This window comes from Echiichthys vipera (assembly GCF_963691815.1).
Source record: "Echiichthys vipera genome assembly, chromosome: 14".
Classification (NCBI taxonomy): domain Eukaryota; kingdom Metazoa; phylum Chordata; class Actinopteri; order Perciformes; family Trachinidae; genus Echiichthys; species Echiichthys vipera.
Window position 1 is genome coordinate 3188794 of NC_139839.1, and position 27990 is coordinate 3216783.

At 43.9% G+C, this 27990-nt stretch overlaps 1 protein-coding gene across 3 annotated transcripts; it reads left to right on the forward strand.

Annotated features, from left to right (window-relative positions):
• Window positions 1-1129: 1129 nt before the first annotated feature.
• On the forward strand, window positions 1130-27380 carry mpzl1l (myelin protein zero-like 1 like). 3 transcript variants are annotated; one of them, XR_014593492.1, is made up of 7 exons: window positions 1130-1254; window positions 8886-9067; window positions 11097-11307; window positions 14827-14956; window positions 19354-19459; window positions 21885-24165; window positions 24335-27380. XR_014593492.1 is itself a non-coding variant. In XM_083927041.1 (6 exons), exons 1-6 carry the CDS (start codon window positions 1182-1184, stop codon window positions 21978-21980), a joined length of 798 nt encoding a protein of 265 aa, XP_083783167.1. In that variant the 5' UTR covers window positions 1130-1181; the 3' UTR covers window positions 21981-27380. The 3 variants fall into 3 exon arrangements, 1 of the variants encoding a protein (XP_083783167.1); XR_014593493.1 differs by having other exon boundaries at window positions 21885-24334; window positions 24513-24554; XM_083927041.1 differs by having other exon boundaries at window positions 21885-27380.
• The last annotated feature ends 610 nt before the right edge of the window (window positions 27381-27990 follow it).

A 27990-nucleotide genomic window follows, 5' to 3' on the forward strand; every position in this document is an offset into this window, starting at 1 on the left:
TGGTGGCACAAAGATGGTCAAACGTCACTGATGCACGGTGGCGTTTGGTGCCTTATATCAGCAGAGTCTTGATGTGTTCACCTGCACGTTTACGTTTCAAAGTGTCCCCAAAAAACGGCAACGAAAGGCGACGTGGACGAAGCCACGTCACCTGAGAAAGAGGAACGATCTGCACGCTGCAGGATTCATCTTTACCCCCTCAGGATATACTTACATTTCAATTTGATTCAAATTAAAAAAACAGAAATGTGTGTAAATATATATATATATACACACACATATATATATATATATGTGTATATATATATATATATATATATATATGTATATAGATGTTATATTTACATGTTTATTTATTTATGTATACATTTAGTTATTTATTCCTGTATTTATTAATTAATTAATTATTTCATTTGTTGCTTAGTTTATAAATGTATTTAAATATTTATTTATACATTTATTCCTGTATTTATACATGTATTTATTTATACATTTAGTTATTTATTCATGTATTTATTAATTAATTAATTATTTAATTTGTTGCTTAGTTTATACATTTATTTCTTTATACATTTATTTCTTTATTCCTGCATTTTTTATGTATAAATGTATTTATTTATTCCTGTATTTATTTATGCATTTATTTATTTATTCCTGTATTTATATATGTTTTTTATATATTCCTGTATTTATTTATTTGTTTATTTATTTATTCATACATGTATTTGTTTATTTATTCCTTTATTTATTTATACATGTATTTGCTTATTTATTCCTTTATTTATTTAATTATACGTGTATTTGTTTATTTATTCCTGTATTTATTTATTTATACATTTATTTATTTATTTATATGTGTATTTATTTATTTGTTCATATGTGTATTTATTTATTTATTTATTTATTCCTGTATTTATTTATTTATACATGTATTTATTTATATGTGTATTTATATGTGTATTTATTTATTTATTTGTTTATTTATTCCTGTATTTATTTATTTATTCCTGTATTTATTTATTTATTCATGCTGCGCTGCGTCATGTCGCCTGTTGACCTGCAGGGGGCAGCAGAGGCTCTCTGCGCTTGTGCGCCGCGCCGCTGCCGCTTCACCACAAAGAAGAGCAGCAGTGTACGACAGAGGGTGGAGGAGGAAAAAACCTCCTGTTTACAACAACATAATGGAGCCAAAACGCTCGATTATCACCTGCAAGCGTGTCTTACTGACCGGATTCACACTCTGTATTGTATTAGGTGAGTGTTTGGTTGCGTTTCACTTTGTAAAAGAATGATTTTAAGCTCATTATTGAAGGTTTCAGGATATCAGGTTAGCCAGCTAGCGATGTAACACCTAACGACACCCCTTAACCTCGACTCACTATCTTGCTAATTAAATCATCCCTTTGTTCACCCACGACGGGGTTTAACACTGCCGAAATCATCTAACCTGGGAGTATAAGCTATGTAAATGTGTATACACGCGTTTAAAATAACCGTACAGGTAATATATTATGGTTAAACTTTAAATTAGCTAAAATCTGAGTGGGGTTTGGCGCAGAGGGGACGCTACCGCCCTAGGGTAGAGTCGCTCTGTGGGACCACAGCGTTAAAAAAGCAGCCTCACCAGCTACTTCACGCTCATATTTACCTGAATTAAAGTGTCCCTGGGTGTGTTTGGTGTATGCCGATTTAAAGAGTGACTTCTTTTAATACAGAAAATGTATAAAAGTTCGTGCTGTCGTGCAGGTGTGTGGGCGATAATCAGAGCCACGTTAAAACGCCAGATTTGTGAATAACGGTGTCGTGAGGCGTGGGGAAGTGCCGTAACTACGTGTCGCCCGGGGGTAGTGCTTTAATAAGCTACTCAGCCCACAATTTACAGCTATTAACATGATAATAAACGTTTATAATAAGCATCAAATAACAGTTATGTTGTTTTATTAACACTAAAAGTGCCAACGCATCAGCTGTGAGTGGAGCAGCCCGACTCTACCTTCACTAACATCTCATTTCCTTGTTGTCTTTCCTCTTCCTGCTCCAGATATTAAAGCTGCCATCACATTATAATGCACACAGGTGATGATACGAGCAGGGTGGAGCTATTTAAAGCTGCCATCACATAATAATGCCCACAGGTGATGATACGAGCAGGCTGGAGCTATTTAAAGCTGCCATCACATAATAATGCACACAGGTGATGATACGAGCAGGCTGGAGCTATTTAAAGCTGCCATCACATAATAATGCACACAGGTGATGATACGAGCAGGGGGGAGCTATTTAAAGCTGCCATCACATAATAATGCACACAGGTGATGATACGAGCAGGCTGGAGCTATTTAAAGCTGCCATCACATAATAATGCACACAGGTGATGATACGAGCAGGCTGGAGCTATTTAAAGCTGCCATCACATAATAATGCACACAGGTGATGATACGAGCAGGCTGGAGCTATTTAAAGCTGCCATCACATAATAATGCACACAGGTGATGATACGAGCAGGCTGGAGCTATTTAAAGCTGCCATCACATTATAATGCACACAGGTGATGATACGAGCAGGGGGGAGCTATTTAAAGCTGGAAACAGGTGAAATATATAGGAATTAACAGGAATACACTGGAAATTTGGGGGGAATTAAGAAAAATATTAATATTTTGTACACAAAATGACATTTGACTCCATCTATTTGTGAGTTGATTTGATTCTTTCACTGAAAAACAACTTTATAAACACATTTGGATACATTAAATGAACTTAAATGTGATGAATTAAATGTATTTAGCCCAGTGACATCATCAAATCTCTTGTTTAAAAGTCGTGCAGGTGTGTGGGCGATAATCACAGCCACGTTAAAACACCAGATTTGTGAATAACGGTGTCGTACAGGTGATGATACAAGCAGGATGGAGCTATTTAATGTTGGTAACAGGTGGAATATATGGGAATTAACGGGAATACACTGGAAATTTGGGGGGAAATATGAACATTTTCTATACAAAATGACATTTGACTCCATCTATTTGTGAGTTTAATTGAATCTTTCATTGAAAAACAACTTTATAAACACATTTGAATACATTTAGTGAACCTAAATATGATTAATTTAATGTATTTATCATCAACTCTCTTGTTTAAAAGTGTGTGCTGTCGTGCAGGAGTGTGGGCGATAATCACAGCCACGTTAAAACACCAGATTTGTGAATAACGGTGTCGTACAGGTGATGATACAAGCAGGGTGGAGCTATTTAATGTTGGTAACAGGTGGAATATATGGGAATATATGTACATTTTTGACTCCTATTTGAGAGTTGAATTGATTCTTTCATTGAGAAAGAACTTTATAAAGACGTTTGAATATTTAATGAGCTTAAATATGATGAATTAAATGTATTTAGCCCAGTGACATCATCAAATCTCTTGTTTAAAAGTGTGTGGCCACGTTAAAACGGCAGATTGTAACGTACAGGTGACGAAACAAGCAGGATGGAGGTATTTAAAGCTGGAAACAGTTAAGTTAAGTTACTCTTTTGCGTACATTTTAAACTTAACTTCCCCCGGAAATTCACCAAAGAGCTTTCCAACCGCAGATCAACACGCCTGTCTGCGTCTTGCTTAGACTTTACCAGACATCTGACTTTAAATATTGTGACGTCTTTTAACTCCTGCACCAAAACTCTCCAATCAAACATGAATAAATCCCCTTTTATTCCTAATACGACGCGTGTTTTACCTCCTAATAATCTCTCAGATGCTGTGGATTAAGCTCTGCACTGAAGAATCATCTGGGAATGAAGGAAGGATGTGAACGAAATGGGAATAACCTGATAAAAACAATAACAAACACACCAGTTAATGTTTGATTTCCTGTTTTAACACTGGACAGCTGGATAGCAACCGTGCGCCGGTTGGTGGCGTTGAGTCCCGGACTTTGTAACATCTGATGACAAAACTTCCTTCTGTTTTTTATATTGTGACATTTTCTTCAGTTCATCTTTAGCCGACACAGCGCGTTTCCTGCTGCGGTGTCGGAGCGCGTCACCGTGCTGCGGACAGAGTTTTGGTGTAAATGCTGCAGACAGAGTTTTGGTGTAAATGCTGCGGACAGAGTTTTGGTGTAAATGCTGCAGACAGAGTTTTGGTGTAAATGCTGCAGACAGAGTTTTGGTGTAAATGCTGCAGACAGAGTTTTGGTGTAAATGCTGCAGACAGAGTTTTGGTGTAAATGCTGCGGACAGAGTTTTGGTGTAAATGCTGCGGACAGAGTTTTGGTGTAAATGCTGCGGACAGAGTTTTGGTGTAAATGCTGCGGACAGAGTTTTGGTGTAAATGCTGCAGACAGAGTTTTGGTGTAAATGCTGCAGACAGAGTTTTGGTGTAAATGCTGCAGACAGAGTTTTGGTGTAAATGCTGCAGACAGAGTTTTGGTGTAAATGCTGCGGACAGAGTTTTGGTGTAAATGCTGCGGACAGAGTTTTGGTGTAAATGCTGCAGACAGAGTTTTGGTGTAAATGCTGCTGCAGACAGAGTTTTGGTGTAAATGCTGCAGACAGAGTTTTGGTGTAAATGCTGCGGACAGAGTTTTGGTGTAAATGCTGCAGACAGAGTTTTGGTGTAAATGCTGCAGACAGAGTTTTGGTGTAAATGCTGCGGACAGAGTTTTGGTGTAAACTCTGCGGACAGAGTTTTGGTGTAAATGCTGCAAACGGAGTTTTGGTGTAAATGCTGCGGACAGAGTTTTGGTGTAAATGCTGCAGACAGAGTTTTGGTGTAAATGCTGCAGACAGAGTTTTGGTGTAAATGCTGCAGACAGAGTTTTGGTGTAAATGCTGCAGACAGAGTTTTGGTGTAAATGCTGCAGACAGAGTTTTGGTGTAAATGCTGCAGACAGAGTTTTGGTGTAAATGCTGCAGACAGAGTTTTGGTGTAAATGCTGCGGACAGAGTTTTGGTGTAAATGCTGCAGACAGAGTTTTGGTGTAAATGCTGCTGCAGACAGAGTTTTGGTGTAAATGCTGCAGACAGAGTTTTGGTGTAAATGCTGCAGACAGAGTTTTGGTGTAAATGCTGCAGACAGAGTTTTGGTGTAAATGCTGCAGACAGAGTTTTGGTGTAAATGCTGCACACAGAGTTTTGGTGTAAATGCTGCAGACAGAGTTTTGGTGTAAATGCTGCGGACAGAGTTTTGGTGTAAATGCTGCGGACAGAGTTTTGGTGTAAATGCTGCAGACAGAGTTTTGGTGTAAATGCTGCAGACAGAGTTTTGGTGTAAATGCTGCAGACAGAGTTTTGGTGTAAATGCTGCAGACAGAGTTTTGGTGTAAATGCTGCAGACAGAGTTTTGGTGTAAATGCAGCAGACAGAGTTTTGGTGTTAATGCTGCAGACAGAGTTTTGGTGTAAATGCTGCAGACAGAGTTTTGGTGTAAATGCAGCAGACAGAGTTTTGGTGTTAATGCTGCAGACAGAGTTTTGGTGTAAATGCTGCTGCAGACAGAGTTTTGGTGTAAATGCTGCAGACAGAGTTTTGGTGTAAATGCTGCAGACAGAGTTTTGGTGTAAATGCTGCAGACAGAGTTTTGGTGTAAATGCTGCAGACAGAGTTTTGGTGTAAGTGCTGCAGACAGAGTTTTGGTGTAAATGCTGCAGACAGAGTTTTGGTGTAAATGCTGCAGACAGAGTTTTGGTGTAAATGCTGCGGACAGAGTTTTGGTGTAAATGCTGCAGACAGAGTTTTGGTGTAAATACTGCGGACAGACTTTTGGTGTAAATGCTGCAGACAGAGTTTTGGTGTAAATGCTGCAGACAGAGTTTTGGTGTAAATGCTGCTGCAGACAGAGTTTTGGTGTAAATGCTGCAGACAGAGTTTTGGTGTAAATGCTGCAGACAGAGTTTTGGTGTAAATGCTGCAGACAGAGTTTTGGTGTAAATACTGCGGACAGACTTTTGGTGTAAATGCTGCAGACAGAGTTTTGGTGTAAATGCTGCAGACAGAGTTTTGGTGTAAATGCTGCAGACAGAGTTTTGGTGTAAATGCTGCGGACAGAGTTTTGGTGTAAATGCTGCAGCAGACAGAGTTTTGGTGTAAATGCTGCAGACAGAGTTTTGGTGTAAATGCTGCAGACAGAGTTTTGGTGTAAATGCTGCAGACAGAGTTTTGGTGTAAATGCTGCGGACAGAGTTTTGGTGTAAATGCTGCAGCAGACAGAGTTTTGGTGTAAATGCTGCGGACAGAGTTTTGGTGTAAATGCTGCAGACAGAGTTTTGGTGTAAATGCTGCAGACAGAGTTTTGGTGTAAATGCTGCTGACAGTGCAGAAAACACGGAGCTTTCTGATGCTCTCGTTATATTTTTACACGTTAAATCTGCTCCATCAGTGTGAACCGACACATCTCTCCTGGTGAACACTGACTCTGTGCAGAATCTCTGAACGTTTCTATTGCCACGTCTCTTAAAACGACCCTTTTGTTACTGAAAATAAACGTTATTAACACTTTGATAATGTAATTTACATGTTGATGTCATTTATAGACTCTTATTTTTATCTCCTCTCATCGGTAAAACAATATAACCGGCACATAAATATGAAAAAATGAGCGAATTCTCCTTTTTCCCCTCTCATAAATGGAGTAATATTCACATTAGTGACAGTTTCAGGGTTCGTACAGGGATGAAATCCTTGAAAATGCTTGAATTTTAATGTTTTATTGAAAAACGCGTGACTTTTCAAACCACATTTTGGATAAATGACTTGAAAACACTTGAAATTGTATTACTTTCACAACAAACAGTTATAAAATAGAAATATAATTAAATGTTGTGTCCTTCTGGTGTTATGAAACACTTTTAGTGGTGTAGAACCTAAAACCACCTCTTTTAACGTGAATTTTAATGGGAAAAAAGCAGTAAAATAAAATGTTTAATGTGTTTGTAGGAACATGTCATTTACAACAACTGTTAAGTGCTGGAAAAGCTTGAAAATGGACCTTTAAAGTGCTTGAATTTGACCTCGGTAAAGGTGTTTGAACCCTGCAGTTTAATGCAGATTAAGATAAAATATATATTTTTATATATTTGTACCAGTGAATTAACTCTGTGACAGCAACATTCATTAAGTTACAGTTCAAATGAAGCAGTGAAAGTGTTTTGCACAGTAAACATTTTAACTTTTAAACATCATCTGCATCATAATCTGCATCATTTTGCAACACCTGGAATATAAACTCTACCTAAATTCTGCACGTTTATTCTGCGTTTTTAGCCGAGATGTTGCACACGTGCATGTGACGGCGACGTCACTCAGAGCCGCCCTCCACATGGTGTTCATCAGGACGTCAGTGAAGTCAGCCCTCACAGTTATTCACCCTGTTCTGTTCGAAACACGTGTTTTATTCTGTCGTCACGTCTCACAAACGCATCAAAAATATAACGTAAAGGTGTCACAGAGCCTCTCAGGTGTCAGGGTGCACACACAACAGTCCTCCACACCCTTGAGTTCAGTGTCTGTAGATGGAAATGAACCCAAACACACGTTTTTATATTAAAACAGGTGAATGGATGAAGGATCAGGAGATAATGAATCACATCGTGATGAAATCAAATATCTATAAACACAATCACAGTGACAGTGAGTCACATTAGTTATGTTTCACACTCTTCTTCTTCTTCTTCTTCTTCTTCCTCCTTTTCTTCTTCTTCTTCTTCCTCCTCTTCCTCTTCTTCTTCTTATTCGTCTTCTTCTTCTTCCTCCTTTTCTTCTTCTTCTTCTTCTTCTTCTTCTTCTTCTTCTTCTTCCTCTTCTTCTTCCTCTTCTTCTTCTTCTTCTTCCTCCTTTTCTTCTTCTTCTCCTCCTCTTCTTCTTCTTCCTCCTTTTCTTCTCTTCTTCTTCTTCCTCCTTTTCTTCTTCCTCCTTTTCTTCTTCTTCTCCTCCTCTTCTTCTTCTTCTTCTTCTTCTTTTTCCTCATCTTCTTCTTCATCTTCTTCTTCTTCTTCTTTTTCCTCATCTTCTTCTTCATCTTCTTCTTCCTCCTCATCTTCTTCTTCTTCCTCTTCGTCTTCGTCTTCTTCTTCTTCATCTTCTTCATCTTCTTCTTCTTCTCCTCTTCTTCTTCCTCTTCATCTTCTTCATCTTCTTCTTCTTCTCCTCTTCTTCTTCCTCTTCGTCTTCTTCATCTTCTTCTTCCTCCTTTTCTTCTTCTCATCCTCTTCTTCTTCTGCTACTTCTTCTTCCTCTTCATCTTCTTCTTCTTCTTCTTCTTCTTCTTCTGGGTTTGTAATTGGTTACAGGTAAAAGGAAGCTGTCGTAGACTAAAAAGTCCCTCCTCTTTGGAAACAGACTCAGCACGACGGAGCCGACTGACACAGGAGCTGTTGTAACGTTTATTATTAATAATAATACATGTAAAGATTCAGCTGCGTGTTAGCGTAGCGCCACCTTCTGTACCGGAGGTCGAGTTGCTCCCGTCATTCTCCCGTAGCGCTCAGCGATACGGTCGCACTCCAACTCTATTGTATTATTTATTAAAACCATAAGAGACGTGATGAGGAGCTGCTGCTGCTGCTGCCCTCAAAGACTTGACTCGGACTTGTAAAAAGTGTCCTGTGAGCGTCTCTGTTCTGTAACGATCCCGCTACCACAGCTGACTTTGTGATAGTGTTGATTCCCAGAGTTGTAAAATCCCGCCTGTGACCGTGACGCCCCCTGTTCTGACATCTGAGAGGCCTTTAAAGTCTTTAATCTGTTTGTCAAACTCAACTTCCTGCACTGTATCTTTCTCATTGTCTCACCGGTACCTGAAACAACACCACACATCCCCCCCCCGTAACGTGCTGTTTGGAGTCTACGGTTAACCCACTTTTTTCCCACCTGTGTTTTTCTTTCACAGTCACGAAACCTTCATCTGCGATCGACATACACGCCGACTCTGAGGTGACCGTGCAGAACGGCACCCTGGGAACCCTCCGATGCAGCTTTAAGTCCAGAGCAGCGGTCACCACCTCCACGTCGGTGACCTGGAGCTTTCAGTCGAGTCAGCCCGACAACAAGTTCTTCAAAGCTCCATGCGTGGTGAGTCCTCGTCCCCGTGCGTCGTATCCTCTGCAGGGGGAAGATTTCCCACAGCACCAGGGTGTTTTCCTGCGATTGTTTGATCCGCGCTGACGCGTGACGAGCTGCTCACAGCGGCTTCAACGCGCAGTGGTTTCATTTTTCATCTCCGCCTCTTTGCCAGGCATTTATTTATACTTCTTTGAAGTGTGTGTGTGTGTGTGTGTGTGTGTGTGTGTGTGTGTGTGTGTGTGTGTGTGTGTGTGTGTGTGTGTGTGTGTGTGTGTGTGTGTGTGTGTGTGTGTGTGTGTGTGTGTGTGTGTGTGTGTGTGTGTGTGTGTGTGTGTGTGTGTGTGTGTGTGTGTGTGTGTGTGTGTGTGTGTGTGTGTGTGTGTGTGTGTGTGTTTCACTATCACCCTGTAATCTCTTTGTTTCTCTGTTTGCTTTCATCTGTCTCTGTTGCCCGAGCATCATGATATAACCTCAGGGTGTGTGTGTGTGTATTTCTTGTCCTTGTAACGCAGCGCTCTTTTGTAAACACACGTGAGCTGCGGGGTTATTTCCACACAGCAAGTCAATTGATTTCGTTTCTGACTAAATGATTCATGAAGCTGCTGGTTTTTCCGCGGATGTCACGTTCAAACAACCAAGATTTGCCGTCAGGTGCTTAAACCGCCTCCGTGCGCCGCTGCAATCATTCTCTCATTACTGTGTGAGAGTACATGTGCGATATGAGGCATTAATAACAGTAGATACACGTTTAAATACGTTGTTGTACGTGGAGCAAATGATGAACTATCCTAGAAAGCAAAGTGTGCTGCGTTGAACTGAGGGAGGATTGCGGATCATGTCCTCGGTCCTCTTCGTCTTCAGGTCGGTCAGGCTGGGCGGGGGCCACCGTACCTGCTCCTCTTCTGCAAACAAAGACGTAGCTGCAGGGTTTTGAAAGCGCTGTCATGCCAGAACACACACACATGCAGTCAGAACTTGGACGCGTACACATTAAAGCCGTTTAAAATGTGTAAAAAGCATCTTTTTTTATGTCCTTCCAGGTAAAAACTGAGCTCCGGAGTGTTTAAATCTTAAAATGCTGCTCCAGTCGTGTCACGATTAACTGGTTTTGCCACAACTGCGTTACGGTTTTACGAGAACTGTATATGCCGTCCTGATTCCTGCCGTGTTGCCCTGTGACCAACCAATCACGAGTCATGTTGTTTACTTTGTTTTTAGGTTTATTTGACGAGGACATCGACAATGTTACAGTTGCACGAGAGTTAGCTAAAGCGGCGCTCACACCAGACGCCACTGACGCAAATACAATTGTTTCAGACGCTCGTATCGTGCCGCTTGATCAGTTTTTGACTCGTCGCGTCTTTAACGTCATTCGCACTTGTCCTTGACGCCCGGGTGGGGGGGTGGGAGGTATGGTATTTCTCAGCAAATGCTAACTGATGCTAACATTTGCTGAAACACGGTCAGCAACGTAGTAAAACAAGCCACAGAAAGCCTCAAAACTTACCGGGGAGTCCCACCTCCTCCCTGGGCTTGACCCGCGGCTCCTCTCTTTTTAATTTTGTCCCGGTGGAAGTCGGCAGTGGCGTGGTAGAGCCTCGGGTGCCCGTACACAGCTACGATTAGCTGAATGTAAACAACAGTTCGTGAGGGAAGTGATGTTGTCGGCTTGAGCTCATCGCTGATTGGATGTCACGGCGCAATGTCTCCTGAAAAGTTTAATATTTTCAACTTTACTTACTTTAAAAACAATCGAATATCAAATCATTTGTTAATAAATGTACGCTCTATGGACTGATAATAAGCTCTAATAAATGATAAATTCAAGTAATTTATGATTACCAATTATTCTAACACAAAAACATCCATTCGCAGAGGCATCAAGGAAAGTTTAGAATATAAATAATTGTTATTTTTAGCCTTGATGACGTCCATTTCCTTCTCTTTTTGTTAAACCAAATCCAATATCTGTAAGTTGTTCTGACTGAATATAACGTGTGGATGAAAGTTGCACGCTGAGACGTTTCTCTTCCCACAGATTTGCCACTTTGCTAACGGGCAGGTGTACCCGGGGGTGGATGAGTTCAAAACGCGAGTGCGGTTCATCGGAGACATCAACAAGAGGGACGTCTCGATACAGCTGAACCCCACCAACTTCAGCGACAACGGCACCTACTTCTGCGACGTGAAGAACCCGCCGGACGTGACGGCAACGCCGGCTCGAACTGAGCTCATGGTGGTTTTGAAAGGTGAGCGCTTTGATTTTCTCATCAAATAAAATGAAAGATTGTCAAAATACGTTCAGGGAAAATGAAAATCAGTCGTAGCTTGAGGCAGGAAAACTCGCAGAGATGTGTGTTTTTGTTTGTTGTTGTTGGTGAGAAGAGCAGTGCGGCCTCGGACACTCGCTGTGTTCACCCACTCACTGACTCTCTACACACACACACACACACACACACACACACACACACACACACACACACACACACACACACACACACACACACGTATCGATGCAGGCTTTCAAACTGTCACATGCAGCAGAGAAAACAGCTTATACCTTGAGCGTAACGTGCGGTTATCTCCCAAAGGATGGTAACAAGTCGCCTCCCCTCACACAGTCATTCGATGGACGGTTTCCATGCACGCATGATGGTTGTAGAGCAGCGTGCGTTGCATTTATGATTTAATAAAACCTTTATTTTGGCGAGAAAGTGGTTCATTTGATCGCAGTGTTGCATTTTTACGGGGACAAGCAGAATGAAATGTATAAAAAAAAGGTTTAAAGGTTTAAATGCCACTATAGAATCCTTATTTTATTTATAGTTTGTGTGTTTCTCTGTGCATTGCATATTCATTCATTCATTCATCTTCAACTACTTGTCCCTGTCGGGGTCTTGGGGGGGCTGGAGTCGATCCCAGCTGACATCGGGCGTGAGGCGGGGTCCACCCTGGACAGGACACCAGTCTATCACAGGATACATAGAGACGAACAGAGACAGACAACCATTCACACCTACGGGTGATTTAGAGTCATCAATGAACCGAACACCTGCACGTCTTTGGACTGTGGGAGGAAACCGGAGAACCCGGAGAAAACCCACGCACACACGGGAATCTTTGCACATTATTATTATTATTATTATAATTAATAAGCGTTACAACAGTTCCTGTGTGCGTCTGTGCCTGCAGTCGGCCTCGTCGTGCTGAATCTGTTTCCAAAGAGTCAGTGCGTTTACATGCAGTTTAAAAACCCCATTATATCCGGATTCAGGTAATACCTGGTTTCTGGACCGGCATGTAAACACCGTACCCCAGGTAAACCAGAGTTTTCGATTGCCCCGATTACAGCCCGAGATAACCCCTTTAGGAACCGTATCAGGGTTGCCTCTCTTCACACAGTCATTTGATGAACTATTGGAATGAATTGAATTGTCTTTATTGTCGTTGTACCAGTACAATGACATTTACAGTACAATTCATAACAACAAACAGTAAAATATGCGGCTGAATAAAACAAGGAGCGAGCGTCACAGAGGAAAGCACAGCCAAAATAAATGGGAATGATCTGCGCTCATGTTTCCGCACTGTTCCGCGCCTAAGGACGCTTCACGGCTAAAGTCTAGTTCCTTTGACCAGTGTGAGTGCAACCATACAGCGTCTAGGAGCGGCACGCTTGCCGTTTACAACCCGTTTGGGAGAGGTGGGCTTTTGTAAAGCACGTTTGCACATGTACGAGCACGAGCGTGCGCACGTGTACGAGCACGAGGCCTACGGCGGTTCTGAGGTCATTTCCTGTGCGCCTGTTGGGACATAGAAAAAAGAAGGAGGGACCATGCGTGGACATTTAAAACAATGGCGGTGAAAGGTTCACTTTGGTGTGATGCGGAGGTGGAGTGTTTACTGCAGATTTGGTCGATGAAAAGATTCAAAAACAGACGACAAGACGCACAAAAACTCAGAGGTCTACGGAAAGATCTGGAAACAAAGCCACGCATCGCCATGACGTCATCAATGCGTGTGACGTGTTACGGCGTGATGGCGTATAGGCAGCAATAAGCATTCTCCGAGGCCCAGGTAGTGTGAGTACAAACGGGCCTGGAGGGGGGGACAAGGACCCTAAAGCACGGGGAACGGGACGGAGGCACAGTGGGAGGGCGCCCTCAGAGAATTTGCTGTTTATAAGTGTGTATAAGGGTGTAGTGAAACAGTTTAGTCATTTTTAAACCTACATCGTCAGAAACAAATGTAAACGTCTGCAGTGTTGTGGCTCTTTGGACACTTTCCAGGTGAAGGGAGGGGTTCTTCATGACTATGCGATGGAGGTATGCTTGTAGAACCGGTTGCTTGTGTGCGACTCATCATCTAAAAGCATCAAGTCGAGCCCAAACCAAGACCCGCTGGCAGCTTTGTCATTTTACGGTTGTGAGACGTATAAACGCTGTTGCAGCAGGTGCCTTCTTGTTGGTTTTCCAGTTCTCATGCGACCCACATGTGCATGTGATGGCTTGTTATCTCTTGGCTCCGCGGCGGGTGCCCCGCCCTCCAGGTGGGAGTTTGTTTTACATCTGTCATTTGTATCTGGGAAGCAACTCACTCACTTACTTACTTAGGCTTTTCAATTTCTTTTAGGCCATTGATGAATCTTTTCCACCCTCGTCTGTCTTGGGCCGTTATTTCCAGCTGTTTCCCTGTCAGTCCTCGTTCTTTAGCTTCTTTCTCTGTGCTCCTTCTCCAGCAGAACGACCAAAAAAAGATGCAAAACGACCACAAAAAGATGCAAAACGACCACAAAAAGATGCAAAACCAGCACAAAAAGATGCAAAACCAGCACAAAAAGATGCAAAACCAGCACAAAGAGGATACAAAACCAGCACAAAGAGGATACAAAACCAGCACAAAGAGGATACAAAACCAGCACAAAAAGATACAAAACCAGCACAAAAAGATACAAAACCACCACAAAAAGATACAAAATCACCACAAAAAGATGCAAAACCACCACAAAAAGATACAAAACTACCACAAAAAGATGCAAAACGACCACAAAAAGATGCAAAACCACCACAAAAAGATACAAAACTACCACAAAAAGATGCAAAACGACCACAAAAAGATGCAAAACCAGCACAAAAAGATGCAAAACCACCACAAAAAGATGCAAAACCAGCACAAAAAGATGCAAAACCACCACGAAAAGATACAAAATCACCACAAAAAGATACAAAACCACCACAAAAAGATACAAAACCACCACAAAAAGATACAAAACCATCACAAAAAGATACAAAATCACCACAAAAAGATGCAAAACCACCACAAAAAGATGCAAAACCACCACAAAAAGATGCAAAACCACCACAAAAAGATACAAAACCACCACAAAAAGATACAAAACCACCACAAAAAGATGCAAAATCACCACAAAAAGATACAAAACCAGCACAAAAACATGCAAACCTACAACAAAAAGATGCATAAGGACCACTTCATATATTCACATTTACACATAAACACACTTAAAAACTATTATATTTCCAACATGTTTATGATATTTCTGTGTGTATAAATAGTGCAAACATAAATATGTGTTATAATATTATGAGTATTTACCATTTTTAAGCCATTTAAGGTCATTTTTCTTGTTTTTGGTTCCTGAAATCTTTATTCTTGACTAAAGAAAACGTCAGAAGGATTAAAAAAAGGGTTAAAAGTTAACTTTACATCATAAAAACCAACCTTGTGTCGTCGCGTTTGTGTGTCTCCAGATTCCTTTCCTCAAAGCAGAACTGCCATCATAGCCGGAGCCGTCTGTGGCGCTCTGGTTCTGCTCGTCCTCATCGCCGTCGCCGCCTGCGTGGTCATGAGGGTTCTTCACAGCCGCCACGAATACGAAGGGTAAGTGGGGCGCCGTTACGCAAACGCTTGCAGGTGCAAAGAACCGCGAAAAACTGACAAATAAGACTCTAAAAGTTATTTATATATAGGGAGGAGGGGAGGGGAGGGGAGAGGAGGAGGAGAGGAGGGGAGAGGAGGGGAGAGGAGGGGAGAGGAGGGGGAGAAGGCGGAGAGGAGGGGAGACAAGAGTGAAGAGGGGGAGGAGAGAGGAGGAGAGAGAGGAGGAGGGGAGAGGAGGAGAAGGGGAGGGGGAGGGGGAGAGAGGAGAGGAGACAAGAGAGAAGAGGGGGGAGGAGAAAGAAGGAGATGAGAGAGAGGAGGGGAGGTGAGGAGAGGAGGAGGGGAAAGAGGAGGGGAGAGGAGAAGAGACAAGATCTTAGGAAACAGGAAAGGAAACAAGACAAGATCCTAGGAAACAACAGAGGAAAGGAGACAAGATCTTAGGAAACAAGAGAGGAAAGGAGACAAGATCTTAGGAAACAAGAGAGGAAAGGAGACAAGATCTTAGGAAACAAGAGAGGAAAGGAAAGAAAAAAGGGATTAAGGAGGTAAGGAAAGGAGAGGAGACAAGGATGCAGGAAAGGAAAGAAGCCCTGCCCTTGTGTTCTGATCGGATGCTGTTACTAATGATTAACACGTCTGTTTAACGCTGAGCACGTTTCCTGTGTGTGCTCGGGGTCGTGTTGGCGTCTACCTCGCACGCACGCCACAGCCGCACTTCCTCTCCGCATCTCACTGAAATCACCACATGCTGAAAATCCGCGCTGTGACCTTTTCTGAACGCCGTGGGCTCCTGTTTGGCCGTCGGGCGGTTCGATCTGAGCCGATCTCTTTGGGTGGAGGGGGATTCTGTCTTCACTGGTGCCAGTCACTCTCCTCCATCACTGTTTGTTTGTTTGTTTGTTTGTTTGTTTACTAACTCACGTCACAGCAGCACTTTCTATTAACCTCATTGTTGTGTTTGTCATCAGCACGTCCTGGAGTTATTGTTCATCGTCTTCAGGCAGGGACACGCCAAAGCTAACGGTCGCAGATGGCGAGCACCCGTCCAGTCTGCGGTTTAAACACACTGCGGTGTAGTAACTCTTCCTCCGGTGCAGTAGAGGGCGCTCCACCATCACACAGCTGGACTGAATACGGCGTTTTCTTCCGTTTCAGCGTTGTCAAAATTGCAAGTGGGCGACTTTTGGACAGAATGACGACAGAAACAGGTTTTCTTGGTAGTGATGTGAGTTGCCATGGTGAAGTCCTCCCTTGGTTTAAAGGTAAAACCCGTGTTTTGGGGTTTTTTCCCCGTTGTTTTCGGCGCCGTTGCTTCCTGCTTTATTCCATTTCCACTGCAGCTGAGTGGGGAGAGGGAGTTATAACCAAGGGAGCACGCGCAGACGTGTAACCCATTAACCCGGGAAGGTTTGTTTACACACAAGAATACTGGAGGAGTGATCTATCTATTATTATAAAACCCGATTATATTCGAGTTCAGGGCGTGCTCAGGTTTCTCAAACACCGTGTTAACGCCGCACCGCGGGTAAAATCGGCGTTGTCATACCCCGGTTAACAGACCTAGAGAACTCCTTTTGATTCTGCAGTTCTCTGCCATGTAAACGCTTCACCCCGGTTACTATGGGGTTCTCGTCTGCGCATGTGCCCGGGTTAGAACTCCCCCCTCCCCACTCCACGCCGATGGCTTTTTGACCCGGAAATAGAATAAACCAGGAAGCAACAGCGCCGAAAACAACAATAGAGCGTTCCACTTCACCATGACGACTAACATCACTACCAAGAAAACCAGTTTCTGTCGGAAATCTATCGAAAAGTCGGCCGTTTGAGATTTGAGCAAAGTTAAACCGGGAAAAAAGCCGTATTCAGTCCAGCTGTATGTTGGTGGAGCGCCACCTACTGTACCGGAGGAAGAGTTACACCGTCATCTTAACATTCAACCCCCTTTCACTTCAATAACCTGATTATTCACCGTTTTCAGGTTACTGCACTTGAACGCACTCTTCGTGGTGCGTTCAAGTGCAGCTTTTTGTGCAGATACAGACGACGTGGCCTCTAGTTCTTTGAAGCTTGGTTTGTCCCTGTCTTTGTGTCGCTAACCCTCCAAACTAACCACTGTCTAACCCTGTCCCTTCATCACTAGCGTTTTGTTGTTGTTTTTGTTGTTGTTTTTAAATGAAACATGTTTTGTGCGAATGTCATTTTGAAATGTTACCGGCTCACGTAGCTGGAGTTGAACTGCCTTTCTCACTGTTCCACGTCGTCTCCACTAGAGGTGCACTGTTTGGTTTTTACTGTCACAACATCGACTGATGCGAGTATCCATCCAAATCAGTGAACCGCAGAGGTGCACCCAGCGGTGGACGCAAAAATACTAACGCTGTTAAGGTTTGTGTTTGATCTGGACCCAAATAAACGACTCGACTCTGGTTCAAAGTGCAACAAGCAGTCTTTAATGTTCAAAAGGGTGCAAGCGTGGGTGCGAGGTGGAGGGGCGGTGCGAGGTCCCAGGATCCTGATGTGGTAGGTGAAGTCACCGAGGAGCGCGTGGATGCAGGTGGCGTGATGTGAGGTCCGCTGTAGGGGAATGGTGATGCAGTGAGAGAGCTCCAGGGAGCTGGCAGCAGGCAGGCAGGTCCACAGGTGGGCAGGTCCACAGGCCCACAGGAAGGTACACAGGTGGGCAGGTCCACAGGCAGGTCCACAGGTGGGCAGGTCCAGAGGCAGGTCCACAGGCAGGTCCACAGGCAGGCAGGTCCACAGGCAGGTCCACAGGCAGGCAGGTCTACAGGCAGGCAGGTCTACAGGCAGGCAGGTCCACAGGCAGGCAGGTCCACAGGCAGGCAGGTCTACAGGCAGGCAGGTCTACAGGCAGGCAGGTCCACAGGCAGGCAGGTCCACAGGCAGGCAGGTCCAGAGGCAGGTCCACAGGCCGACAGGCAGGTACACAGGTGGGCAGGTCCAGAGGCAGGTCCACAGGCAGGCAGGTCCAGAGGCAGGTCCACAGGCAGGCAGGTCCACAGGCAGGCAGGTCTACAGGCAGGTCCACAGGCAGGCAGGTCTACAGGCAGGCAGGTCTACAGGCAGGCAGGTCCACAGGCAGGTCCACAGGCAGGCAGGTCCACAGGCAGGTCCACAGGCAGGCAGGTCCACAGGCAGGCAGGCCCACAGGCAGGCAGGTCCACAGGCAGGCAGGTCCACAGCCAGGTCCACAGCCAGGTCCACAGCCAGGCAGGGAGGAAGCAACGCTCAGAACTGCGCAGCCAACACAGTAATCTGAAGCAGGTAGCAAAAACACAAGGAGATTAGCTTCACTAGCTAAAGAGAGCACAGGGCAAAAATACAGAGAAGCCAGGATCCAAACCACCACGGAGACTGACGAAACGATCTGGCGACGAGCAGGAGAGAAACCAGTGGCTTTATGGCTTGATGTAGAGTGAGTTCACCTGCTTCACCTGTGGAGCAGAAGCCACGCCCACATGCACACACAGCACAGAAAGGGGGAATAATACAGACAGGGACACAACAACACACACACACAGAAAACACACACAAGGAAAACGCAGGGCTGCCACGGTGGAATCAGAACAAATGCCACACAGTGTAAAAGCTCCGCTGCAAGTAAAGTCTCCATTCAAACCCTTAATTAATGTAAAAATATGTATCTATTATCAGCAGCATCTATTTAAAGTATGGAGAGTGAAAGGAGTCACTGAAGGAGTCATGATACTCACATTTGAGAAGCAAAATCCAGCAAATATTCTGTATTTTAGTTTGAAAAATGACTTAAACGGGGACTCGATCGTCTACGTAGTTAACGATGTATTCATTCAACTGATTGTCGCAACTCTAGAGGTTGTTTTAATAGAATTAAAGTTGTATTTTTGATGTTATATTCTAGTGCACAGCTTTGGTAACATATAAAACCAACAAAAAGGTAGAAAATTATTTAATAATACCCATAGAACAGTCGTAAAAAAATAACAAATATCGAGTATTTAGTGAACAAATGGGTCCAGAGTTCACGCAGGCATGAAAATCAAAGAACACAGAGTATTATAAAGTGTAGTTTTAGGACGATTTAACCTGTGAAACCAATGCATTTAAAGGTTTTCACACCTTGTGACACGTGCAAGTGTGTCATCACAAAGATGTTTGTTAGAGTAAAGTAAAGCTTCATCAGTCTGGTGTTCAAACCCCGTCAGTGCACCTCCAGGCTCCTCCCTGCTTTCCTGCGGTGCACTTATCTGCACCCAGTGTTCCATGTGTTCATCTCTCATTGTTTTATTTCTTTTGTCTTGTGTCCCCCATTCTTTTTTTTTTTTGTCCTTGTCTCCATTTGACTGTGCACCAATGATCGCTCGACACCACGGCAAACCGTAAACCCCCTAAAATAGATGCACGTCCTTGGAAAGCGTGAGCTCTCAGGCTCCCAAACCACGAAAGAAGGTGGAGTCCAGCCTGGACGGCTCCAGGGGTACCGGTCCCTCGGGTCCACTACAGGTAGGAGCTGAGGGGACGGAAAAGATCCTGTGGCTGGATTTTGCTATTTCACTGGGAACATGTTATGTTTTTACTTTTATTTGTTGAGTTTTTGGTCGTGAAAATAACAGCTGGAAAGTACTTCCCTCCCTCTTTTAACCAACAACATAACATGAATAAGTGGGTAAATATACTGTATTTATGTATATATCACAATAAAAAGAATAAAAAATCACATTCAGTGCAATAAATGGAAACAAAGGGGGATAATAATAGCAATATTAATAAGCAATAACATAACCGTAAACATGCTAATAATGATGATGTTGTTATTAACGGGAACATGTTACATTTATGTTGTTTATCCAAACTGATCTGGATCTTTTTATCCCCCGTTATAAAAACCTCAACATGAGTCAAACATGAACTTTATTACATAATAATAAAGTTTATTTATCGCTCATTTGTCCAAAACAAGAAGAAACTGCAACACAAAAGTAGAATGTGACAAAATTATTCAAATATCAGGAATAAGGATTACATTCACACACACACACACACACACACACACACACACACACACACACACACACACACACACACACATAAAAAAAGAAATTATGATTGAAGTGCATGACTCAAAAGAAAAGTTCATCAGGGGAAATGTGCTCGTTCACTTCCCTGCAGAGAATCAGAAGAGAAGAATGAAGCTTAGCTTAGCTTAGCTTAGCTTAGCATAGCATAGAGATCGTAAACGGGGGGAACAGCTGCCGTACCTCTGAATCTCACCATTAACATTTATTACATCTCATTTGTTTAAAAAAAGAAAAGTGCAGCCAAGAAATTCCCAGCAGCTTTGTGGACGATACAGTTTGATTCTGTCCGTCTCTGTCACCTTTAAAAACGTTTCCATTAGAAACTGAGGTTTGGGGTCAACTAAGAACATCAGGACTACGACTTTTTCAGTTGTGAGTCCTTTATGATGCATTTCTCCTCATGTGAGTAGACAGGGAGACACTGTTATTGTTTGGTTAATGCCACAGAAGCCCCAGAAGTCGGCACTTTACTAAAAGCATCACTTAAAAAACACAAATTTTTCCAAAGTGGTCCTCCATGGAAACAACAAACACGATTCACAGAAACAAACACATTACAGCAGAAACCCACGAGTCCCCCTGTGACACTCCCCACCCGAGGCTCAACCCCCCTCCTTTAAAACTGAACGTATCGATGTGGAAATAGTGCATTAAATCACCCCAATCAGCACTTACACTCATCAAATAAGCCACGGAGACAGTTTTATTTCGTGTAACAATGATTAACGGAGAAACCCTGTACAGTCGCTAACAGCCGGACGTGGCTAACAGTGATTAGCTCGGGGGAGTACGGTGAAGGCATTCAAAGGTCTTTTTTAACCACTAATGCTGCTGAAAATAACAGCAAACCTTCGTCTTATGGCAGGACGAAGTGCATGTTACAGCTAAGAAGATGCAGCGATGAGTTTTGTTTCTTCTTCTTTTCAACACTTTTATCGCAGTAGATTCATAACTCAGTGAGTCCCAACAGTGTCCAATATGTTTACAAATCTCTGCATTATTTAAATTACTATTATTTTTAACCACTAATGCTGCTGAAAATAACAGCAAACCTCTGCAGCAGCATGACAAGAGTCACTACACACACAACAAAGCAGCAACAACGTAGTTAGTGAAGCCAGAGTTTATTAAAAGAGTGTTTTAAAGACTTACCTACTGGCCCCTGTACCAGCTCCTCTCATATTAAAGTCCATTACAGTGGATTACCAAAGTCAATCCCAAAGGAAGGAGCCCATTGGTGCTTTGTTGTCTGTGTAGGGACTCTTCTCATGCTGCTGCAGAGGTTTGCTGTTATTTTCAGCAGTATTAGTGGTTAAAAAAGACCTTTGAAGGCCTTCACCGTGCTGCCCTGAGCTAACCACTGTTAGCCACGACCGGCTGTGAGCGACTCTACCGGATTTCTCCGTTAATAGAAAAAGACCATGGGATGATTTTGCGCTCGAATTACACTTTAAGAGTCCATCTCTCTTCTAATAGTAACTTTGACTGCCTTAAACGACTGAAACCATTAATTAAATTATATCAAAGTAGCTGCTCATTCATTTTCTGTCGATCAACTAATCGATTAATTGACTACTTGTTATTAAATCGGTCGTGCGTGAGGAGGCGTGAATCACTAATGAAGCCATCAAACTCCAGAAGAAGCGTTTTCATCACGTAGAATTGGAATAATCTGCTGTTCAGAAGTGTTACTGTAAACACTACAGACTCTTAAATGACTGTTAAATCACATCCTAAAGACGTAAACACAGTTCCTCTGCGTAAACGGAGTCTTGCTCTGACATTTCTGCACATATTTGTGTCTTTTACTGAATGTTTTTCTGCCTCTTTTGTGTCTGAATCCCTCCCAGGGCCCGGTGATATACGCCCAGTTGGATCACTCAGGCAGCAAAAACTCATTCCACAAGGTGGAGCCGGTGGTGTACGCGGACATACGTAAGAACTGAAGAGGAACCAGGGGACCAAAAAACGAAAAACAACAAACACAAACAAAAACACACAGTAAAGTATCAGACCTCGCTATCAGCTGCTCCTGGGAAGGGTGGGAAGATGTCAACAAAGGACACTAATTGGTGCGGTTTCTTTATTATTCTTCTTTATTTGTCGTCTTTTGTCCTCTGAACGCATGATGCTGTTATCGTAAAGACAAAAAAAAGACACTCTTAATGGACACTACATCACTCCGTCGGCCTTTAAACTGCTCCCAGTGTAAACAAGAATGCCTTGGTAGATATCATTCCACACGTTGAGATGTTTTTATATGAATTGTTGTCGCTTTGCGCTCTACCAAAGGGCCCGCAGGCTGTTGCACCAGCTGAGCGTAAAACCACTTTTGTATCGTAGCGAATAATCGATTACGTCGACGTGACTGACGAGCGGAGGAAAGGGAGAAACTAAAAAATCCAATTTATCCTGTTGCATGTGAAGCGGCTAACGTGACGCCCGCCGTGCGTCCGACTGATATCGTCTTGCTCTCAATCAAAGGTCGTAAACTATACCGATAACATTATAGGACAAGAGAAGGTGTGGAAATCCCCACCGCCAGTGAATGCACCGTAAAAAATCACACTTATAAAGGGATCCGTCACAAACAATGCTCTACCTGATTTAAAGACGCTGTTCGACTTACTGATCTTATATCATGTTAACTCCCATTTTCCTGTTTTAATAATGTGCCTTTCTGCACGGCCAGAACGTGCGACCTCCGCGCCCTGCGACCTCCGCGCCCTCACGCAGTGTGGTTCGATCACCGTTCAGTCGTTCGTGACACTAAACACAAAAACCGATTGAACGATTTCCCAAAATATTCAAGATGGCCGCGTCCTCGACCGTGTTGATTTAAAAAAAGGCGTCATTTTGTGCAATTTCACTAAAAGATAAAGAGAATACGGACGAGCCAGCGGCTGTCTATCACATCGTCAGGGCGACAATCCCCCCCCCCCAGCGAGTCAAACAGCGCTCCAGACAACCCTGAAACCATCGGATCAGTAATGCTCCGGTTCCAGAAATAATTTCCTCCTTTCATCAATGCAGGAAATCCTCACGTAAAGACTTTTGAGACCGAGCCGAGCAGCTGCGAGATCAATCGTGACCGTAAAACATTTGATTCCACGCCAAAAAAACACGTGAAATTAGAAAAAACGACTCAGAATTTGATTGATAGCGTTTCGGAAAGTCTAGAAGACTGAGTTCATTCATCCCGACTGAAGCTAGCGTTAAGCTAAAGCGGGAGTTCGTCGGCTCAAACCGGACGTCTGGCGTGATTGGTTAGAGATAACTGATGATTGATGGAGCGCTGGAGTTCACTCTGATGTCGGCTAAAGAGGACGGATCACCTGCCCCTCCAGGCTTCCGTAGTCCAGCGTTCTGTCTCAATGAAAACCAAAGCGGGTGCAACAGGCTGCTGCAGCCGCGCTTCATCTCCACAGTAGTCAGTAGTGATCTGGTTCTGTCGGGGGGGAGGGCGAGCGGCGTCGCCTTCAGTGACTTTGCATGCAGTTAAATTTGGTACTCCTCAGACAGAAGAAGTCGTCTGACGTGTTTTGTGTTACTGTGAAAGCTTCAGTTTCTGTTGTGGTACCTTTCTCCTCCCGCTTTTGATCTTCACCTCAGTGGAACACGATCTTTTGTTTTTATGTGTGCACGTGAACAAAACGGGGCGACGTGAGAGGAGTTCTGTGTCCTGCAGCACACTTCAAGAAGTGCTTTTCAGCTTAAACGTGCAGTCGTCAGCGTCTTTTTGATCCTATTTACTGAAACCGACACTTCGCTGCGATAGAACGACATAAATCATCTGGTTTTCGAACAAAAACACGCCTCTACGTGCACCTGGAGCCTGCAGTTTCCTGTCCACTCAGCATAGTTCGCAGTCCGTGCACACGCCACAGATCCGCCCTCACGCGTGTTACGATATCACAGGCACACGCCTCAAGCTCGTCAGTTTCGCTAAATGACGTTAGCAGTTGCGGAGATGGACGCGTGCACCGGATTCCTGTGAACGTGTCCGTCTCCGCAACGAGCACTCGATGGGGGGGAGCGGAGGAGCTGCGTGGTAGAGGGGGAGGGGCGTGAGAGTTGGAAACATACAAAAGACTTGCAGCTTAAATTGTGAGTGAAAAATGTACAACTGAGGTTTCCAGATTCCTGTGAACGCGTCCGTCTCCGCAACGAGCACTCGATGGGAGGGAGCGGAGGAGCTGCGTAGTAGAGGGGGAGGGGCGTGAGAGTTGGAATCGTTCAAAATTTCTCCATCAGCCGAACTCGCAGCTTTAATTTTGAGTGAAAAAAATGTTCAACTGAGGTTTCCAGATTCCTGTGAACGCGTCCGTCTCCGCAACTGCCGACGTCATTTAGCGTCACTGACGAGCACTCGATGGGGGGGAGCGGAGGAGCTGCGTGGTAGAGGGGGAGGGGCGTGAGAGTTGGAAACATACAAAAGACTTGCAGCTTTAATTTGGAGTGAAAAATGTTCAACTGAGGTTTCCAGATTCCTGTGAACGCGTCCGTCTTCGCAACTGCCGACTTCATTTAGCGTCACTGACGAGCACTCGATGGGGGGGAGCGCAGGAGCTGCGTGGTAGAGGGGGAGGGGCGTGAGAGTTGGAAACGTTCAAAAGACTTGCAGCTTAAATCTTTAGTAAAGTGTTCAACTGAGGTGCAATATCAATTCTTTTGGGGACAAAACAAATGCTAAATACACTGTTTGCATGCAATTTACTAACGTACCGATCGCTATTACGATAATATCCACTCTTTCTTCCATCTTTGTACTTGTGTAAAGCTTTTTGTTGTTGTTGTTTTTCAACCTAATGGGCCAAATCTCTCACATCACCAGTAACGTTAGGGAACGGTTTTGCTCTGAAGCTTTAAGATGCATTCCAAATTTGTACCTTTGTTGTTTAGTCTAAAGCGTTCAAAAGAAGCCAAATCTCTGCGCTCGTGTTTCGCTGACGCCGTGGTTTTTCCTGTGAGAACGACGTTCGTTTCGACGCCTTCAGCTTCAGCTCGTGATTCCAGATGCAGTAAAAATCCCCTCGTCGACCAGTATTTGTATATATTTCCTGCTCGTTGTAAGATATAGTGCTGTTTACTGTAACTCATTCCAGTGTGGTGTGGCTGCGGAGGTCCTTCCAGAGGAGGAGAGTGTAGTTTGCTGTAGAGGTCTAGAAAAGTCAGTGGCATGCTTAATGTTCTCTCTCTCTCTCTCTTAGTCTTAAGTCTGTGTCGGTGAAACACTCCGACGCGTGCAGTGCCTGCAGGAAGAGTCGCGCCCGTCGGTTTCAAACTTTCCCGAGTCGACAAAAACAAAAACCAGTAAATGAACGTGAGGTTTCTCGAGCTCTAAGGACGCGTTTGCTTCAGCGCCTCGTGCACCTGAACACTTTCTTTACACATCCAGAGTCTTTGTTTCTGGCCTTCTGACGGATTAAAGCCCAATATTCCCTCTTTTTTTGCTCTTTTTTTGCTCCTGAGGGGGAAATATCTGCTTCTTTAGCTGCTTCTCCGGTCTCTCTTTGCTGTTTAAAGTGTTCGGACACGGCCAAAAACACGCCTATCTGCTCTTTAAGTCGTGACCTAACACCCTTTCAAAATACTTTTCCTGGGTCCGAGCGCTCCGTCGAACAAAACAAACCACATCGGATGCAGCTGTGAACGCTTCTTTCTTCAGTGAGACACTTTTTACAGTGTAAATCGGCAATAACGTCACAAAATAGCCTTTTCAAACGGCGTTACGTCACATTAAAGACCGGGTGAGAGCGGCGAGAGTGAGTTAAAAGGGTAAAGTTGCAGCCGGACGACCAAACGATGACTTCAAACTCATTTTTAATTATAAAACTGTGGATTATTGGTGCTTTAGAGCGTCAGAGTATTATGTTATTGTGTTGACTCAGCGTAAACTGCTGTAGAAAGTGCGTCGTCCTCGTCCCTGAGCACGGTCGATCGTATCAGTGTGAATGTTTCTGATGATGGAGATGATGTTTCTCTACACCGCCGCGCTCGTGAACGTGTGCTTCATGTCTTAAAAGTATGTTTTCATAACGGCTGCGAAGCTCGTTACACACCTCGAAGCACAGTCAGTGATTAAAACACGGCGTTATTGTCCCGCGCCGTTTTATTATGTAAAAATAAACGTGTTTATGATCCTGTCAACACTTTAATAACCTTATTAATGCAAAATAATGTTGATAAGCATCTTCAGGACTTAAAAAGACTTAATTATCTGTTAAAATCCTTTATTATAAGGACGTTAATATAAAGGAAAGTGTGACTGAATGTGCTTATAAATGTTTTATTATGTAAAAATAAACGTGTTTATGATCCTGTTAACACTTTAATAACCTTATTAATGCAAAATAATGTTCATAAGAATCTTAAGGACCTTGTTATAAACACATTATAACTGTGTTAATTCTCTCCGCGTGGACTCCTGCAGGCACTGTCGTCTCCGCGGCGTGTTTCCTCGTCACCGTTTCCTGTTTGTTCCCTTTGTTGTTGTTTATTTTCCCGTTTCTTCGCACGTTTCTCGGTGTTTTCACCAAAACCACAAACACAACCCGTGTGATACGGACCGACCACGACGGCTGGTCGCTCTGCTCCCGCCCGTGACCCTCCGCAGTGTTCAGTGCTGTAGAAATTATGATGTAAACTTTAAATTATGACAGATTTTTTTCCCGTCGGACGAAGCTCGAGCGCGTGCGGATGTTCGGAGCCTCGGAGCTTTGCGTGGGCTCACGACGCTCCCGAAAGAGCGCGCTCACGTGTTCCTCTGCGGTAAATAGTTGTGTGTTATTTGAGAATTGTTCGTTATGTTGTGAAATCTGCACTATGTCGAATCAAAGACGAGAAATTCCCTGTGATTGTTGTTGTGTTCCGTGTCTCGTGTCTCGTCTCGGCGCGGAGTGACCTTGGCCTCGCCGCGGAGTGACCTCGGCCTCGCCGCAGAGTGGCCTCGGCCTCGCCGCGGAGTGACCTCGGCCTCGGCGCGGAGTGGCCTCGCCCTCGCTGCGGAGTGACCTCGGCCTCGCCGCGGAGTGGCCTCGGCCTCGTCGCGGAGTGTCCAAGGCCTCGTCGCGGAGTGTCCTCGGCCTCGCCGCGGAGTGTCCTCGGCCTCGCCGCGGAGTGACCTCGGCCTCGCCGCGTCTCTAAAAAAACGTCTTTCAAACTGGAATGTTGTACATTTAGTGCCTTTTACATTTCATCAGCTCACTTGAACGTCTGCTCCGAATAGAAAACAAAAGATGAGATTCATTTATTTTCCTTTTTACTGTATGTATTTTTTTATACGCATAATATCGCCTCTGTACCCACTGTGCAAATTTTATATAAAACCTCTTCCTGGCCAATGACGCGTGTGTTCTGTTGTGATTGTTCTGTTGTTTTAATTCAATTCAATTCAGTTTTATTTACAGTGCCAAATCATAACAAAGGTTATCTCAGGACACTTTACAGAGTAGGTAAAGACCACACTCTATGACTTATTTATGATTTACAGAGACCCAACAATTCCCCCGTAGAGTACGGTGGAGACGAAAACCTTCACTATAACAGACAGGAACGTCAGACAGACCCAGCTCTGTGGAGGACGCACATCTGTCTGCACCGGAGAGAGGAAGAGAAGGAGAGAGAGAGAGAGAAAAGACGGACAGATGGACAGAGAGACACAAAGACAGAGACAAAGACAGAGACAGACAAACTTCCAGTAACTATAATAATATCTATAGTAATGTGACTATGACTTATTAATACAGCAGAACAGTAGAAACAAGCACAGCTGAGGTGATAGATTATAACAGCAGCAGGAAGCGTCATGCAGGACCACTGCAGCAGGCACCACCACCATCAGCAGAGACTTACACACAGGACCACGGCAGCAGGCACCACCACCATCAGCAGAGACCTGAGAGACGACAAAACACAAACAACTCCGGGGAAGAAGTTGAATTAGTAACATGCACT

What these genes read in the sequence shown, in the direction of transcription:
- mpzl1l (XM_083927041.1), top strand. Translation starts at nt 1,182, where the DNA reads ATGGAGCCAAAACGCTCGATTATCACCTGCAAGCGTGTCTTACTGACC. An exon ending in CACACTCTGTATTGTATTAG is followed by an intron (nt 1,255 to 8,885) that starts GTGAGTGTTTGG and finishes TTTCTTTCACAG; the next exon opens with TCACGAAACCTTCATCTGCG. An exon ending in GCTCATGGTGGTTTTGAAAG is followed by an intron (nt 11,308 to 14,826) that starts GTGAGCGCTTTG and finishes GTGTGTCTCCAG; the next exon opens with ATTCCTTTCCTCAAAGCAGA.